At 45.1% G+C, this 13,361-nt stretch overlaps 1 protein-coding gene across 1 annotated transcript in view; it reads right to left on the reverse strand.

Moving 5' to 3' along the window:
* Positions 1-1,081: 1,081 nt before the first annotated feature.
* The window catches only part of si:ch73-181d5.4, a 29,262-nt gene continuing 16,982 nt past the window's right edge, over positions 1,082-13,361 (reverse strand). The window contains exons 7-17 of the mRNA XM_034591207.1: positions 12,683-13,211; positions 12,328-12,487; positions 11,632-11,748; positions 11,406-11,528; positions 11,118-11,280; positions 10,418-11,027; positions 10,150-10,303; positions 9,960-10,049; positions 9,661-9,856; positions 3,949-9,087; positions 1,082-3,912 (exon numbers count right to left, since the gene is read on the reverse strand). Coding sequence (XP_034447098.1) covers positions 1,082-3,912; positions 3,949-9,087; positions 9,661-9,856; positions 9,960-10,049; positions 10,150-10,303; positions 10,418-11,027; positions 11,118-11,280; positions 11,406-11,528; positions 11,632-11,748; positions 12,328-12,487; positions 12,683-13,211 — 10,112 coding nt within the window. The remainder of the gene's footprint in view (positions 3,913-3,948; positions 9,088-9,660; positions 9,857-9,959; positions 10,050-10,149; positions 10,304-10,417; positions 11,028-11,117; positions 11,281-11,405; positions 11,529-11,631; positions 11,749-12,327; positions 12,488-12,682; positions 13,212-13,361) is intronic.

The following is a 13,361-nucleotide window of genomic DNA, read 5'->3' on the forward strand; positions in this document are numbered from 1 at the left end:
CACAAACAACAAAGCTGTCATGATAAGCAATTAAGAATATTGCCTCTAAAGAGACACCAGAAACCTTATAAAATGTGTCTACTTGTGTTAAGGAACCTTTTTGACTTTACCTGTAAAAAAGTACAAATTCATGGTTTGCTTTCTTCCCACAAAAGGCAATAAACATCAATCAATCAATCTTAATATCAATGACAAAATCAGACTTAATACTGTGGTGTATTTAGTTAACATGGATCATTTTGACACGTGTGTAAAACATAATGACATGTTTACAGCTAGCGGCGCCTGGTTTCTGGACTCTCAGACTCCCTAAGTGCTATTACAATATGTTACTTGTTAGTTATCTCTTCCTGAGAATGCTCTTTGACCTGTTAGGTGGAGAGGTTCCCATCTTCAAGTAGGAAGCATGTTTCGAATTAGATGCCCCTATGTATGATGTCATTTTATCTCTAGTTTTGGGCGTAAACAAGTTCCCTATATGAATGCTTGTCCGGCACCGGCGACTCAGACTTCTGCATTGGCCGAGAACGTCTCCGGGTATACCTAGGTACCCGTCCTGACCTGTAACTTCTGTGTAATAAACCTTATTATACAAGCAAGAACGGTGTCCGCGGAGATTCCTTCATCATCATCTTCAACATCACTGCTGCTTAAATATACGACAATACAAATTTTAAAAAAGGTATACGTAACTTTATTGACTTGAAATAAGCTACGTGGTATCAGCAGAGGAACATAAAAGCCAGATCAAGGTTACTGTACCGACACTATGGCTATGTTAAAAAAAAACTAAAAAAACAAAAACTGTACATTTTCTGTACAAAACAATTCTGTATTTTCAAAAGGAAATTCACAGCTGGTTAGGTTTAAGAGACATGTCATCAAATAACAAAAATAAATGATTAATTTAACACAAAACTACAACAACGTGAACTCAAATACCCTAAGCATTTCCATATCAAGCAACAATGTGTGATCTTGCATGGCTTTGACCGTTGATACATTCAGTGTGGTTATGTTGTAGTATCTCTATCCACCCCCTGTACTGAGGGGGCCCAAGCATTTAGATTTTTGCCCATCTCTAACTTGGCTTGACATTTGTTTTATTTCCATCACTATTTATACTTCGATTGATTTTAGTTTCATTGGATGCTCCACTAACCCCTTGTTTATCAGTTTCACTGCTCTCCGGCCTTTTTTCTTTTCCCAACCCTGTGTTTGCATCTGCCAATGTGCTAGCAGGACTTTTCTCCTGTTTTTGACCCACTGCTCTATCTCTACTCCACTCCCTGTCTGCAGAGAAATGCATTTGTTTTGGTTTCGGGGTGAATACATCAGAATGGTTGATCACATTTGGGAAGCGCATAAGACCCTCCGTTGGAGTGGGAAGTAAGGCAGCTCTAGGTCTCTGTGGTTTTCCACTGTTTGAAGGAAAACCCGGGGGCCCATTGAACACTGCAGAGTGTGGATTACTAGGACCTTGGGATCTGGTCATGTGATGTGGACTATTGAAATGACGTGATGCAGTTTCATCTGAATGTCTTATAGCTTGCATGTCATTCTTCATGGCTGGCTCAGATCCCCTGGAGTCTAAACCCGGGCCCATCATGTCTGGACCTCTTCTATCAGACCCAGGAACCTCAGAGTTTGAATCCCACCTACCAGGCCCATGTCTTGCATCTGAACTTTCATCAGGCCCTAGCCGTCTCATGTGTGGACCTCTCTTCTCCCTTCTAAACTCATGCTCAAATCTTCGTCTACTTGGTCCATGGCTTTCCATGTCTGCCTCTCGCCTATCAGATCCTCGCCCCCCACAATCTGAAAACATTCCATCAGCCCCTGGACCCTCAATGTCCGAACTTCTGTTTACAGGTTCTGGTCGTCTTAAATTTGAACCTTCGGAATCTATTCTATTGAAGGCTTCAAATCCCCTTGGGCCTCTCCTATGTGCACCAGGTCCTTCCATGTTTGGCCCTCTCATATCCCCCCTGAAGTCTGGCTGCCTCCAGTCATTTGCCATATCTGGACCCCCTTTCATATCTGTCCCTGGTCCCACAAAGCCTGAACCTCTTCTATCAAGGCCTTTTGTTCTATTATCTGGATCTCTTTCCCCTCTAAAAAATGTCCCTAGTCCACCTCTGTTTGACCCAGCACCTTGTCTATCAGGCTCTCTATGTTCATTTCCAGGTTCTCCCCTTGGACCTTGGTACATCATGTCTGGATTATCTTGGAAAGGCCCTGGACCCCCGCAACCTGGAGCATTCCAATCATCTTGTGGACCCATAACAGGCCCTGGAAAACTAAAATCTGGTCTTTCCTGTACTGGTGTTTGCCCCCTCTCTCCAGCACCTCTCCATTCACTTTGAAGACCTGGCCCACTTTCTTGGCCCTTCTCATCTGGACCTTCCTGGATAGGTCTTGGGCCCCTGTTGCCACGTCTTTCCAAATTATCTCCTGAATATTCCTGCTCATTGTCGACAGCCTCCATATTTGGCCCTCTCATATCTGACCATTGTTCTTGTATGTTTGCGCCCCTCCATCTCTCTCCCCGAATTAGGCTAGAATCTGGCCCTGGTCTTCTAACATTTCTCCTCATAGGCCTTGGAGCCCTCATATTTCTATCAGATATTCTATCAGATCCTGGACCCTCTATACCTGGGATTTCTCGGTTAGCATGTGAGTCATCAAAATCAGCCATTCCCCAGTCATTTCTTCTATCATGCCTTAGACCTTCTGTATTAGGACCTCTCTGTTTTATGCCTGGGCCTCCTATGTCTGGACCAACTGATCGTCTCCTTTCAGGTCCAGGTTCCCTGGAGCCTGTGCCTCCTGATTCTCTCCTACCAGGGCCTGGGCTCTCAATGTCTGGACCTCTGAATTCACAACCTGGTGCTCTAAATTCTGGACCTCTTGGACCAGTATCATGTCCCTCCGTAACAGCTCTTTCAGGCCTCACACTTCTGAAGGGTGGACCTCTCCTACCAAACTCTGGGCCATCCATATCTGGAGGGTATCTTTTTAGTTCAGGGCCCATGAACTGTGGGGGTCCTGGAAAGTTCATGCTGTTTTCTGTTTCCTTCATATCTGGAGGCCTTCTCTCTGGCCCAGGACCCATGAAATGTCCTCTGTCAGGCCCTGGATCCTGTATGTTTGAACCTGAATGTTGAAGTCCTGGCCCCCTCATGTTTGGACCACCTGCCATTCTCATATCAGGCCCTGGGCCCTCCATATTTGGATACTCTCTGTCAGACCCTGGACCCCTGAAGTGTGGTCCTCCCATTCCCTGACTTTGAGTACCAGGTGGTCTGTCTTGTCCCATTCCTATGGAGTCAGGCCCAGAAGGCCCCATATATGGGCCTGGCTTTTCAGGACCAAGTCCACCAGCATTTTGATGTCCTGGTCCTCCTCTCCTGTTAGGTCCCTCCACAGAGTGACCTCTCCATTCACAGCCAGGCCCTCTGTCTGGACCTGCTGGTACTCTCCTTTCAGGCTCTTGTCCTTGGAAATCTGGATGTCCTGGTCCTCTTTTGACAGGACCCTCCATAGCAGGACGTCTCCTTTCATGTCCTGGTGGTCTGAAATCTGGACCTTCGGGTCCTCTCCCGTCAGTCCCAGGGCCTTCGATAGTAGGACAGCTCCTTTCAGGTCCTAGTCCTCTTAAATGTGGACTTTCAATTCCTATCCTGTCAGGCCCCTGACCGGCCATAGAATAACCTCTCCTATCAGGCCCTGTAGGTCCTCTCCTGTTTATTCCAAGACCCCCCATACCAGGATCTCTCATTTCAGGCTCCGGTCCTCTGAAATCTGGACCTGCAGGTCCTCTCCAATCAATCCCAGGATCCTCCAAAGGAGTACCTCTTCTTTCAGGTCTCGGTCCACTGAAATCTGAACCCACAGGTCCTCTACTGTCAGGCCCAGGACTCTCTATTAATAAACTTCGGTTCTCAGCTCCTGGCCCTCTGAAATCTGGACCTCCAGGTCCTCCTCTGCCAGGTCCAGGGCCATCTATAGCGGGACCTCTCCTTTCATGTCCTGTTCCTTTAAAAGCTGGACCTTCAAGTCGTCTCCTATCAGTGCCAGGACGTTCCATAGCAGGACTTCTCCTTTCAGGTCTTGGTCCTCTGAAATTTGGATCTTCAGGTCCTCTCCTGTCAGTCCCAGGACCGTCCATAGCAGGACCTCTCCTGTCATGTCCTGGTGCTCTAAAATCTGGACCTCCAGGTCGTCTCCTATCAGCCCCAAGACCTTCCATAGCAGGACCTCTCCTTTCAGGTCTCGGCCCTCTGAAATCTGGATCTTCAGGTCCTCTCCTGTCAGTCCCAGGACCGTCCATAGCAGGACCTCTCCTGTCATGTCCTGGTGCTCTAAAATCTGGACCCCCAGGTCCTCTCCTATCAGCCCCAAGACCTTCCATAGCAGGACCTCTCCTTTCAGGTCTTGGCCCTCTGAAATCTGGATCTTCAGGTCCTCTCCTGTCAGTCCCAGGACCGTCCATAGCAGGACTTCTCCTTTCAGGTCTTGGTGCTCTAAAATCTTGACTTTCAGGCCCTCTCCTATCAGTCCCAGGACCTTCCATAGCAGGACTTCTCCTTTCAGGTCTTGGTGCTCTAAAATCTGGACCTTCAGGCCCTCTTCTATCAGGACTAGGACCTTCCATAGCAAGACCTCTCTTTTCAGGTCTTGGTCCTCTAAAATCTGGACCTTCAGGTCCTCTTCTATCAGGACCAGGACCTTCCATAGCAAGACCTCTCCTTTCAGGTCTTGGTCCTCTAAAATCTGGACCTTCAGGTCCTCTTCTATCAGGACCAGGACCGTCCATAGCAGGACCTCTCCTTTCAGGTCTTGGTCCTCTGAAATCTGGACCTTCAGGTCCTCTCCTATCAGTCCCAGGACCTTCCATAGCAGGACCTCTCCTTTCAGGTCTTGGTCCTCTGAAATCTGGACCTTCAGGCCCTCTTCTGTCACTCCCAGGGCCTTCCATAGCAGGACCTCTCCTTTCAGGTCTTGGTCCCCTGAAATCTGGACCTTCAAGTCCTCTCCCATCAGTACCAGGGCCGTCCATAGCAGGACCTCTCCTCTCAGGTCCTGGTCCTCTGAAATCTGGACCTTCAGGCCCTCTCCTATCAGCCCCAGGACCTTCCATAGCAGGACCTCTCCTTTCAGGTCTTGGTCCTCTAAAATCTGGACCTTCAAGCCCTCTCCTGTCAGTCCCAGGACCCTCCATAGCAGGGCCTCTTCCTTCAGGTGCTCTCCTGTGAATTCCAGTGCCCTCCATAGATATACCTCTGAAATCCAGACATCCTGGTCCTCTTCTGTCAGGCCCTGGACCAACCATATCAGGCCCTCCTCTTTTGGGCCATGGTTCGCTGAAATCTGCATCTGCCGGCACACTCATGTCAGGTCCTTGATCTTCTATAGCTGGGCCTCTTCTCTCAGGCCCTGGACCTCTGAAATGTAGGCCACCAGGTTCCTTCCTGTCAGTTTCAGGATGCTCCAAAGCCAGACCCCTCCTAGCAACCACTGGTCCTCTCATGCCAGGTCCTAGATTGTCCATAGTTGGATCTCTCCTTTCATACTCTAGTCTCCTGAAATCTGGACCTTCTGGCCCTCTCCTGTCAGGCATATGAACCTCCATATTAGGTCCTGGTGCCATGAAATCAGAAGCCTTTTGTCCTCTGTCAGGCCCCTGTGTCTCCAGGTTGGCTCCTCTCTTATCAGGGTGGTAAGCCATCCATTCATTTTGCATAAATGACATTCCTGTAACTGAACATAATTTTGCCCTATCTGGCCCTCTCCAATCATTTCTGTCTGATTCTAGGCCAGTCGAATCTGTTGGAGCCAGGCTTATATTTTGACTTCTATGACCAAACATATCAGGACCAACAACACCTGGTGCTGAACCTCTGCAGTCTGGATTTGTAATTTTGGGCATGGGACCTCTGTCCCCTTGGCTAAATTGATATGGTCTCCTTGCACTTGACTCACTTTTATCACCTCTTGTATCTGAGCCAACCGTACTATCAATATGTTGACCAGACCCTCCTGTCACATTGTGCCTTTTAGGCTCATGCATAGTGTCTGATTCTCTCGTGTTCAGACCATGCATACTCCTTTCAGCCCTAATATCTGTCTGTGGCTCCTTCATATGTTCTGCATGCGCACGAACTGAACTGTCATCATGTCTTGATTGCCTTCGAACACTTCTTTCATCCCTGAGAGATGGACCTGCACCGCTTATATCTGGACTCTGATCTCTTATATCTCCACCCATCATAGCAGATCTCATACCCCTAGTATGTGGACTCTCGCCTCTTTGTTTTTGGTCTCTTGACTCTGAACCACTTGTGTAATGCCCCAATCTGTCTGATGATTGCATTGGACTCCTCACCCCTGAGTCTCTAATGTGTGGCCCAGGGCCCCAAATGTTGGGGCCAATGCCTTGCATGCCTTGCATACCTGCTCCTCTCCGATCAGACCCTGGAAATCGAATTTCTGTGTCTCTTGGCTCTATCTGTTGTTTCATATCTAGTCCTGGATTCCTTAAATGTTTTGACAGTTGGTCTATTTCAGGGCCCTGAATATCTGAGTCTCTGGCTAGCTTTAAATCTGTCCCCCCTTGACCCAACATTTGTTGATGGTTTTTCCCCCCTTCTGACTGTTTCTCTGCCTCAATCATACATTGATCTCTAACACTTGAGTCATGTAGATGTAGAGGTTTAAAATCCAAATTTCTGATATTTGATTTTGGACTTCCCAGTATATTGGGCACTGTTGCTTGAGCACCAATAGGCAGATAAGTATTTTCAACTTTAACAAATGGCATTGAGACTTTGATATGTGTCTCAGGATCTCTGATTTCCTCAGTCTCAAAGGAGTCACTCTTTTCTATGCTGCTATGTTTCAAGAATTGTGGTTCTGGATCAGGGCTTTGAGGAGAATCTCGAAGGGGTGGGTCAATTTCTCTTAAAGGAACTGTATTTTCATATTTATTGTGAAACACAGTTTGCTGTTGAGGTTTTTTTTCCACCGGGGTAGAAGAACCACTGACTGAATTATTTTGGAGGTCATGGGATTTTGGTGGTTCTGATATCTCAAGCTTCACATTATGAACAAGTTCATGTGAATGAGGCAAAATGTCTTTATCTGGGCACTCAGAAACATGCTCATTTTTAATGGTAACAGGGGCAAATGATGGTGTGTTACCATCGACAGATTGTCCATCAACTGACTCCAGCAGATCACTTGGGACATTTTCAGAATTTGATTTCTCAGGGACTTGAGGGGATGGTCCTCTGTTCTGCTTCGGTGAAAGGGACGCAAAATCTGTTTTTATAGGAGATGATGGAGATCTTGTATGACCATGAGAATGACGGCGTGTACTATGCTCTTTACGATGGCGACCCTGATGTTCAGACTGGTTTCTAGCTCTATGCCTTGACCTGTCTCTTTCACTTCTTTTGTGTCTATCCTTTTCTTTACGTCTACGGGAATGTGAAGGAGAACGCCTCTGTGACCTACTTGAAGGACTTCTATGGGAGTCCCTTTCACGATGACTCCGCCTCTTTGGTGACGACCTTCGCTTTTTGCTGTTGTATGAATTTGGCAGAGCACCCTTGCGGCTAGAACTATGCCCTGGTGAATGCATACTGCTTCCTTGAAATACATCCTCTTGAATTAAATTAAAGAGTGATTCATCCTCAGGGTCATAGGCTACATCAGAATCTTCAATCTCTCCAGCAGAAGAATACTTGTCACTATCCTCAACATTGTTTTGCGTTTTATCTTGCTCTACAATGTTATCTGTGTCATTTTTAGAAGCAGGGAGGGCAGTGGCTGTTTCTAACTCAACAGATTGTGAATCCACATTTGATTTGTCCACAGCCTCTGTGGGGTTGCTGGTCTTGTCTGTTGATTCCGAAGGCCTGGATTCTGTTTGCATTATGCCACTCTGCAGTGATGACAGTTGACTAAGAGGCAATGATCTTTGTGGAGGAGACATCATGGAATCAGAAACTGAAAATTTAGCCATGAACATACCCACAGCCTCTCTCTGTTGACGTAGTGCCTCTTCTTGCTCTTTCAACTGTCGTTTCTGTTCTTCAATCTGTTTATTAAGCTCCTCCAGCATGCGCTGCTGTTCAGACAATGTTGCAGCTGAGACAACTACAATGCCTGTAGGAAGAGTTGGCATGACTGCAGCTGGGGTAGTTTGCACAGGAGTGGTAGTTGCAGATGGTGTTACAACCTGGGTAGAAGATGGTGCTGGGCATGATGTAGAATCTGATGTTGTAACAGGGGCCTTTGTAACATGATTATCACTTTGAATATCTTCGAAGATAGTCTCATCCTCTGGATCATAGGCTATATCGTCCTCCACGAAGCCTGATACTGCAGGGCCATCTTTCTTAATCGTTTCTATGTTCTGTGGAGCAGCCACTCCATATCCCATGGCTGGATCATACTCCTCCTCTGGGTCATATGGTCGGTCATAGTAATTTTCCTCTTCTTCTATCTTTTTCACTTTGGATTTCTGCCCATATTGTTGGACGATTGGATCCACCATGGATGCAGACACGTGAGAAAACACAGGGATGTTTTTAACACTTGTTGCAGAACTTCCTACAACAGAGGCCTTAGAGTCAGTTTGCTTGTTGCGGTACATCGATTTCAAGATAGTCTGTAGTGGTGTTTTGTCATTAGATTCTGTTTTGGAACTCTTGTCCGAGATGCTATTGGAGGTAGATGCAGAAACAGCAAAAGGGGAAGAAACAGGAGGAGTCACTCTCATAGAAGTGAAAGGAGGTGGTACGGTAACTGAGCCAGAAGACGAAGAATCTGATGGTGAGCCAGGGCAAGATGGTGAACGAGGATGGAAAGAAGTAGCAGGAGTCTCTGGATCATAGGGTTGGAATATCTCCAATTTGTTAGAACCATAGAGGACTGGTGGTTTTGGCATCCACATTGGGTCTTTGGCCATATGAACTTTGGGTCTCTTTTCTTCAATTTCCTGAGGCAAGCAACCTGGACGTTTTGTCTTCTGGATAATTGCAAGACCCAGAAGAAGATTGGGTCGGTTTTTTTCAAGCCCTAAGAAATAAAGAAAGGCAAGAAAAATAAATCCTTAAATGAGATCTTGGTCGGAAAGGTCAAATAAATATTCAGATTCACATAACAGACATGTATTGGCAAACAACTGTCAAAATTATATTGTTATGACCTCTGACAGAACTGACAGTGTGAACTGATGAGAGTTGTTTTAAAGCATTAAGCACATATTCAATATTTAGGTTTAATTTAAACAGATATTATTTTCTTTGCTCACATAACTTTTTGTTGTCTACTATTAGAGGCCAAATACTGACATCGGCCAAATTTTTTACATTTTATAAAAGGGAGTTGGTTATTTAATCATAAGAGATGTGCAAGAAGTGATTTACTGGTGGATAACATTTCAAATTTTTTAAGTAGATGGAACAGCAGGACACCTTTAAGTCAATAAAATAGAAAACCAACAGCAGGACAAACCATTTTTATTTGTTGTGTTATTGTGGCCTGAGTAAGATGTCACTGTTAAAGCCATTAATATAGTTGCTTGCCTATGCCAAACAATGTAAATGTTTTTTATGCAAGACTACTGCCGTAGACGAGGTATCATCTCACCTGGCCCTTCAAGAGGTTGCAGCATCGATGGGATTGATTCTTTTGCACCGAGTGGGACAAGGTATACATCCTTGAGAGAGCGGCTGCTATTGGCAACAACCCCAAAACGACCTCTACTGCTGAAATACGAAAACAGGGAGACATAGGCAACCTCCTCCTCTTCTGTTGCGGGCTGAAACCGGATCACACATAACTCCTAATACGCAAAAAACAAACAAAACAAGGTTTATGATACTGAAAAACTTGAACATATATTGGGTGCAGAAAGAGAAAGTACATATACATTGTGTACTGCTTGCCTTGTTAACAGAGGTCTTTAGCTTTGCAACATAGTCCCAAACTGTTTCAGGCATGATTCGTCCCCCGATTTGTATGGTATCCGGTAGATCCTACACAAAACAACATACAGTAAGACAAAGACAGATTTGATGAATACTGTGCTGTGTGAATAACAGAATATGTATGAAAAGTTAAAGTGCAGTACTGTACCGCTTTAAGGTTTTCGGCAGATCCTGAAACCAGATATCCCTTCGTAACGAACTTGGCTACATTGAGCATGTTTAGGAAGCCTTTCCACAGTATCTCTTGCTTAGAAAGGAACTGAGCAGTCTCTCCAGCACCCGGTGATTCAGAGATCACAGTCCTGAAACACAAGCCACAGCAGCACAATAACAATCACATCGTGCTTATTATAATCTAATGTATATAATTTAAAACAGAATATATTTACATTTAAACTTTCAAGAGTTGTATTTACCTTGATGATGGGCCATAGAGTCGAGGATCTGACAACGGCTTCATTAAGATAGATTTAGGTAAAGGTTTTGTTGGTGGTAGTGAGGATCCTGATGCTAGGGAGGATCCTGATGCAGAGGTCAAGGCAGAGCTTTTCTCTTTAATGGACATATAAGGGGATGATTGGTTAAGGGTTGTGTTGCTGGGACCAAAGGAGCTACTAGACGAAGCAGAGAACCTGCTTGCTGCCGTGCGGGGATCACGTCTTGAGATGGTCACAGTGGAGACAGCTGGAATCACAACTGGTGTGTATGTTTTCTTTGTTGTAGTAACTTTAGGAATGTCTGGAGTTGGGGATGCAGGGGACTCTGAGACAGGGGAAGCAGGAGACTCTAAAGTAGGGGAGGCTGGAGAATCCCTCATGGGAGAAGCAGGGGATTCTACAATGGTCAGTACTGGAGAGTCAATGACAAGGCAGGTTGGGGAGTCCATGTCTGGTGAGTCAGGTGGCGCCCGCAGAGGAGAGTCGCCTCCTGTATACCTTCTCCAAGAGGGTTCGTTCCTATCTTTTGTTTCAGAGATCTTGGGTTTTTTCTTTGCGGGTTCATCCTCTTCCCCGGGTAGTATCTGGCCTGTGGGAAGAAATCCAATCATTATTAGAATAACTAAAATAACAATATAAGATAATATCTGTTTAGTATTGACCAAATATATTATAATACCTGTGCATATCTTGCATTTCAGGTCAAAGAGGTGAGCTTTGTGCTCTGATGTTGTGTCCTTAAGCATACAGGTGAGAATATCGGATGTAGCGCTGCTCTGGGTTGGATGGTTTGGTCTGATCTTGAGAGCAGGAAGACTTCTCTTCTGTTCCTGGGAAGCAACCTGTACCGACAAAGACACAAAACCAATGAGACCCACGAACACATCCTTGGCCTTTCATGAGAAATGTGTACATGGGACACGAGGCACAGTATATTGATCAATTTAATGAAATAAGTTATTCACACCATGCTCTCTGGTCTTTTGTTGGATCTTCTATCAGGTCTAACAGGATTCAAACTGGGCAAATCAACCTTCACTGCTTCAGGCTTCTGCTGTAAACTTGTTGCTTTAGCAGGAGAATCCTTAACCTAGATACACACAGCAATGGAAGAACATGGTCATTTCTGACACAAACATAGTTTAACCTTTCTGAGGCATGATAACAAGTGTAAGTGTAATAAACCACTTTACCTCTGCTGTTTCTTTTGCACTTGGTTCAGGTGCCTTGGTGGCCTGCATATCCTTCTGGCTCATCCTTGCCAGTCTGAAGGGACTGATATCTCCTTGTACAACCCGATACAACAAGCCCTAGAGAGAAACCCATAATTAGACTGTTTACTAGAAACACATTTTTACTATGAGCTGCTTGTAAAAAACGTTCATTAGAAACATTTCTGTAATATTTAAGTGCCCATATTATGATTTTCCTTTTCCTTAATGTGTCACATAGCTTGTTTGTCTTGTTTAAGTTTTCTTTCTCTCCCACAGCAAACTGTTGCTCCTGAATTGCCATGAATATCTACCTTTATATTCCTGACCTTTTGGCGTAAAGTGTCTACATCACAAGGTAGGATGTCACATGCTACCACGTTAACATGTTACCATGGCAACAGCAACATTTACTGCTGATCAGGAGCATGTCGAGGGGCATGACATTTCTGACTCACTCTATGTTGTTGACCAATCACAAAAGAGTAAGCTAGTTGACCAATCAGAGCAGAATGGGCTTTTTAGGAAGCAGGCCAAAAGTTGATGTGTTTTGAAAAATACAACAAATAAACTGATTCAAGTAGACCCCAAAATTGAAATCACAAACATGTGAATAGCAAAAATATGGGCAATATTCCAATGTAATGTAAGTCACAAAACATTGACAGATTGTATCACCTTGTTTCTTGGGTCTTTTAGGTTGAACATTATGGTTCTGTACTTGTTCATGTATTTGCTGTCTGTGTTGCGAAATATGTCGAACATCTCCATCTCAATGCTTGCGACAAGCTTTGCAGCGTCACTCTCAGACATGTCCAAATCCTCACAGTCACACACCCTTAACAAACAAAAGCAGTAAGTCAACAAGTTGTTACACAGATATTCATGATATGTAAGTCAATATTATTTCCAAAATATGTATAGTTTAGGAAAATGCTGCTGAAATGTAGATGATTGACAAATAATCTGGTCAGTAAATACACCCAAAAAAAAAAGAGGTTTTCAGTCAAACACTTTGTAAAACAGTTCTCACCTCTTGAACAGGATGCCGGTGAGGGAGCGCTGGATGCTCTGTCTGACCTGGGTGTTGGGCTGAGAGGGTCTGGAGGAGGGAGCGCTGGGCGCAGGAGGCACAAGCAGGTTTCGGGTTTCATTCAGCAGCGTGGGGGCTGAAGAGGACTTCTGGCAAGATGCTGAGGCCAATACTGACGGAGGCTGAGGTCCAGACTGCTTCTTTGGTATGACGTACGAGGTCTTAGTGACCATAACGGCACCTGTTTCATGGTGTCTGAGCACTGAGGTGGTAGGGGATTGTGCAGCAGGAGACGGACTAGACATAGCTGGGGTGGGTGCTATTGAGGGATTGGATTCAGCTGGTTGTGGCTTCGACACACCACTGTCCGCTGGCTCTTTTGCTTCTTCTTGAGAGTCTCTGTTTGGTGGGCCTGGCTCAGTGACATGATGGGAAGAGGGAATCGTATCTGTAGAGGAGTCCTCTGGAGATTGTTTTGAGGGAGTTGCAGCCTCACTGTCAGCCTCTACTTGTTCATTGTCCTTATTAGCTGTTAGAAAGAAGAACAGTGGGACACTTTGTGAATATGAAGAAATATGTGAACATCGACATAAAGGATATGTCAATCAGCAGAGTTAAAAGAAGGCCCAACAGTAGATGACAACTAAATATACTATATACAGTATATTAATGATTTTTA

The sequence above is a fragment of the Hippoglossus hippoglossus genome, chromosome 7 (assembly GCF_009819705.1).
Source record: "Hippoglossus hippoglossus isolate fHipHip1 chromosome 7, fHipHip1.pri, whole genome shotgun sequence".
Classification (NCBI taxonomy): Eukaryota; Metazoa; Chordata; class Actinopteri; order Pleuronectiformes; family Pleuronectidae; genus Hippoglossus; species Hippoglossus hippoglossus.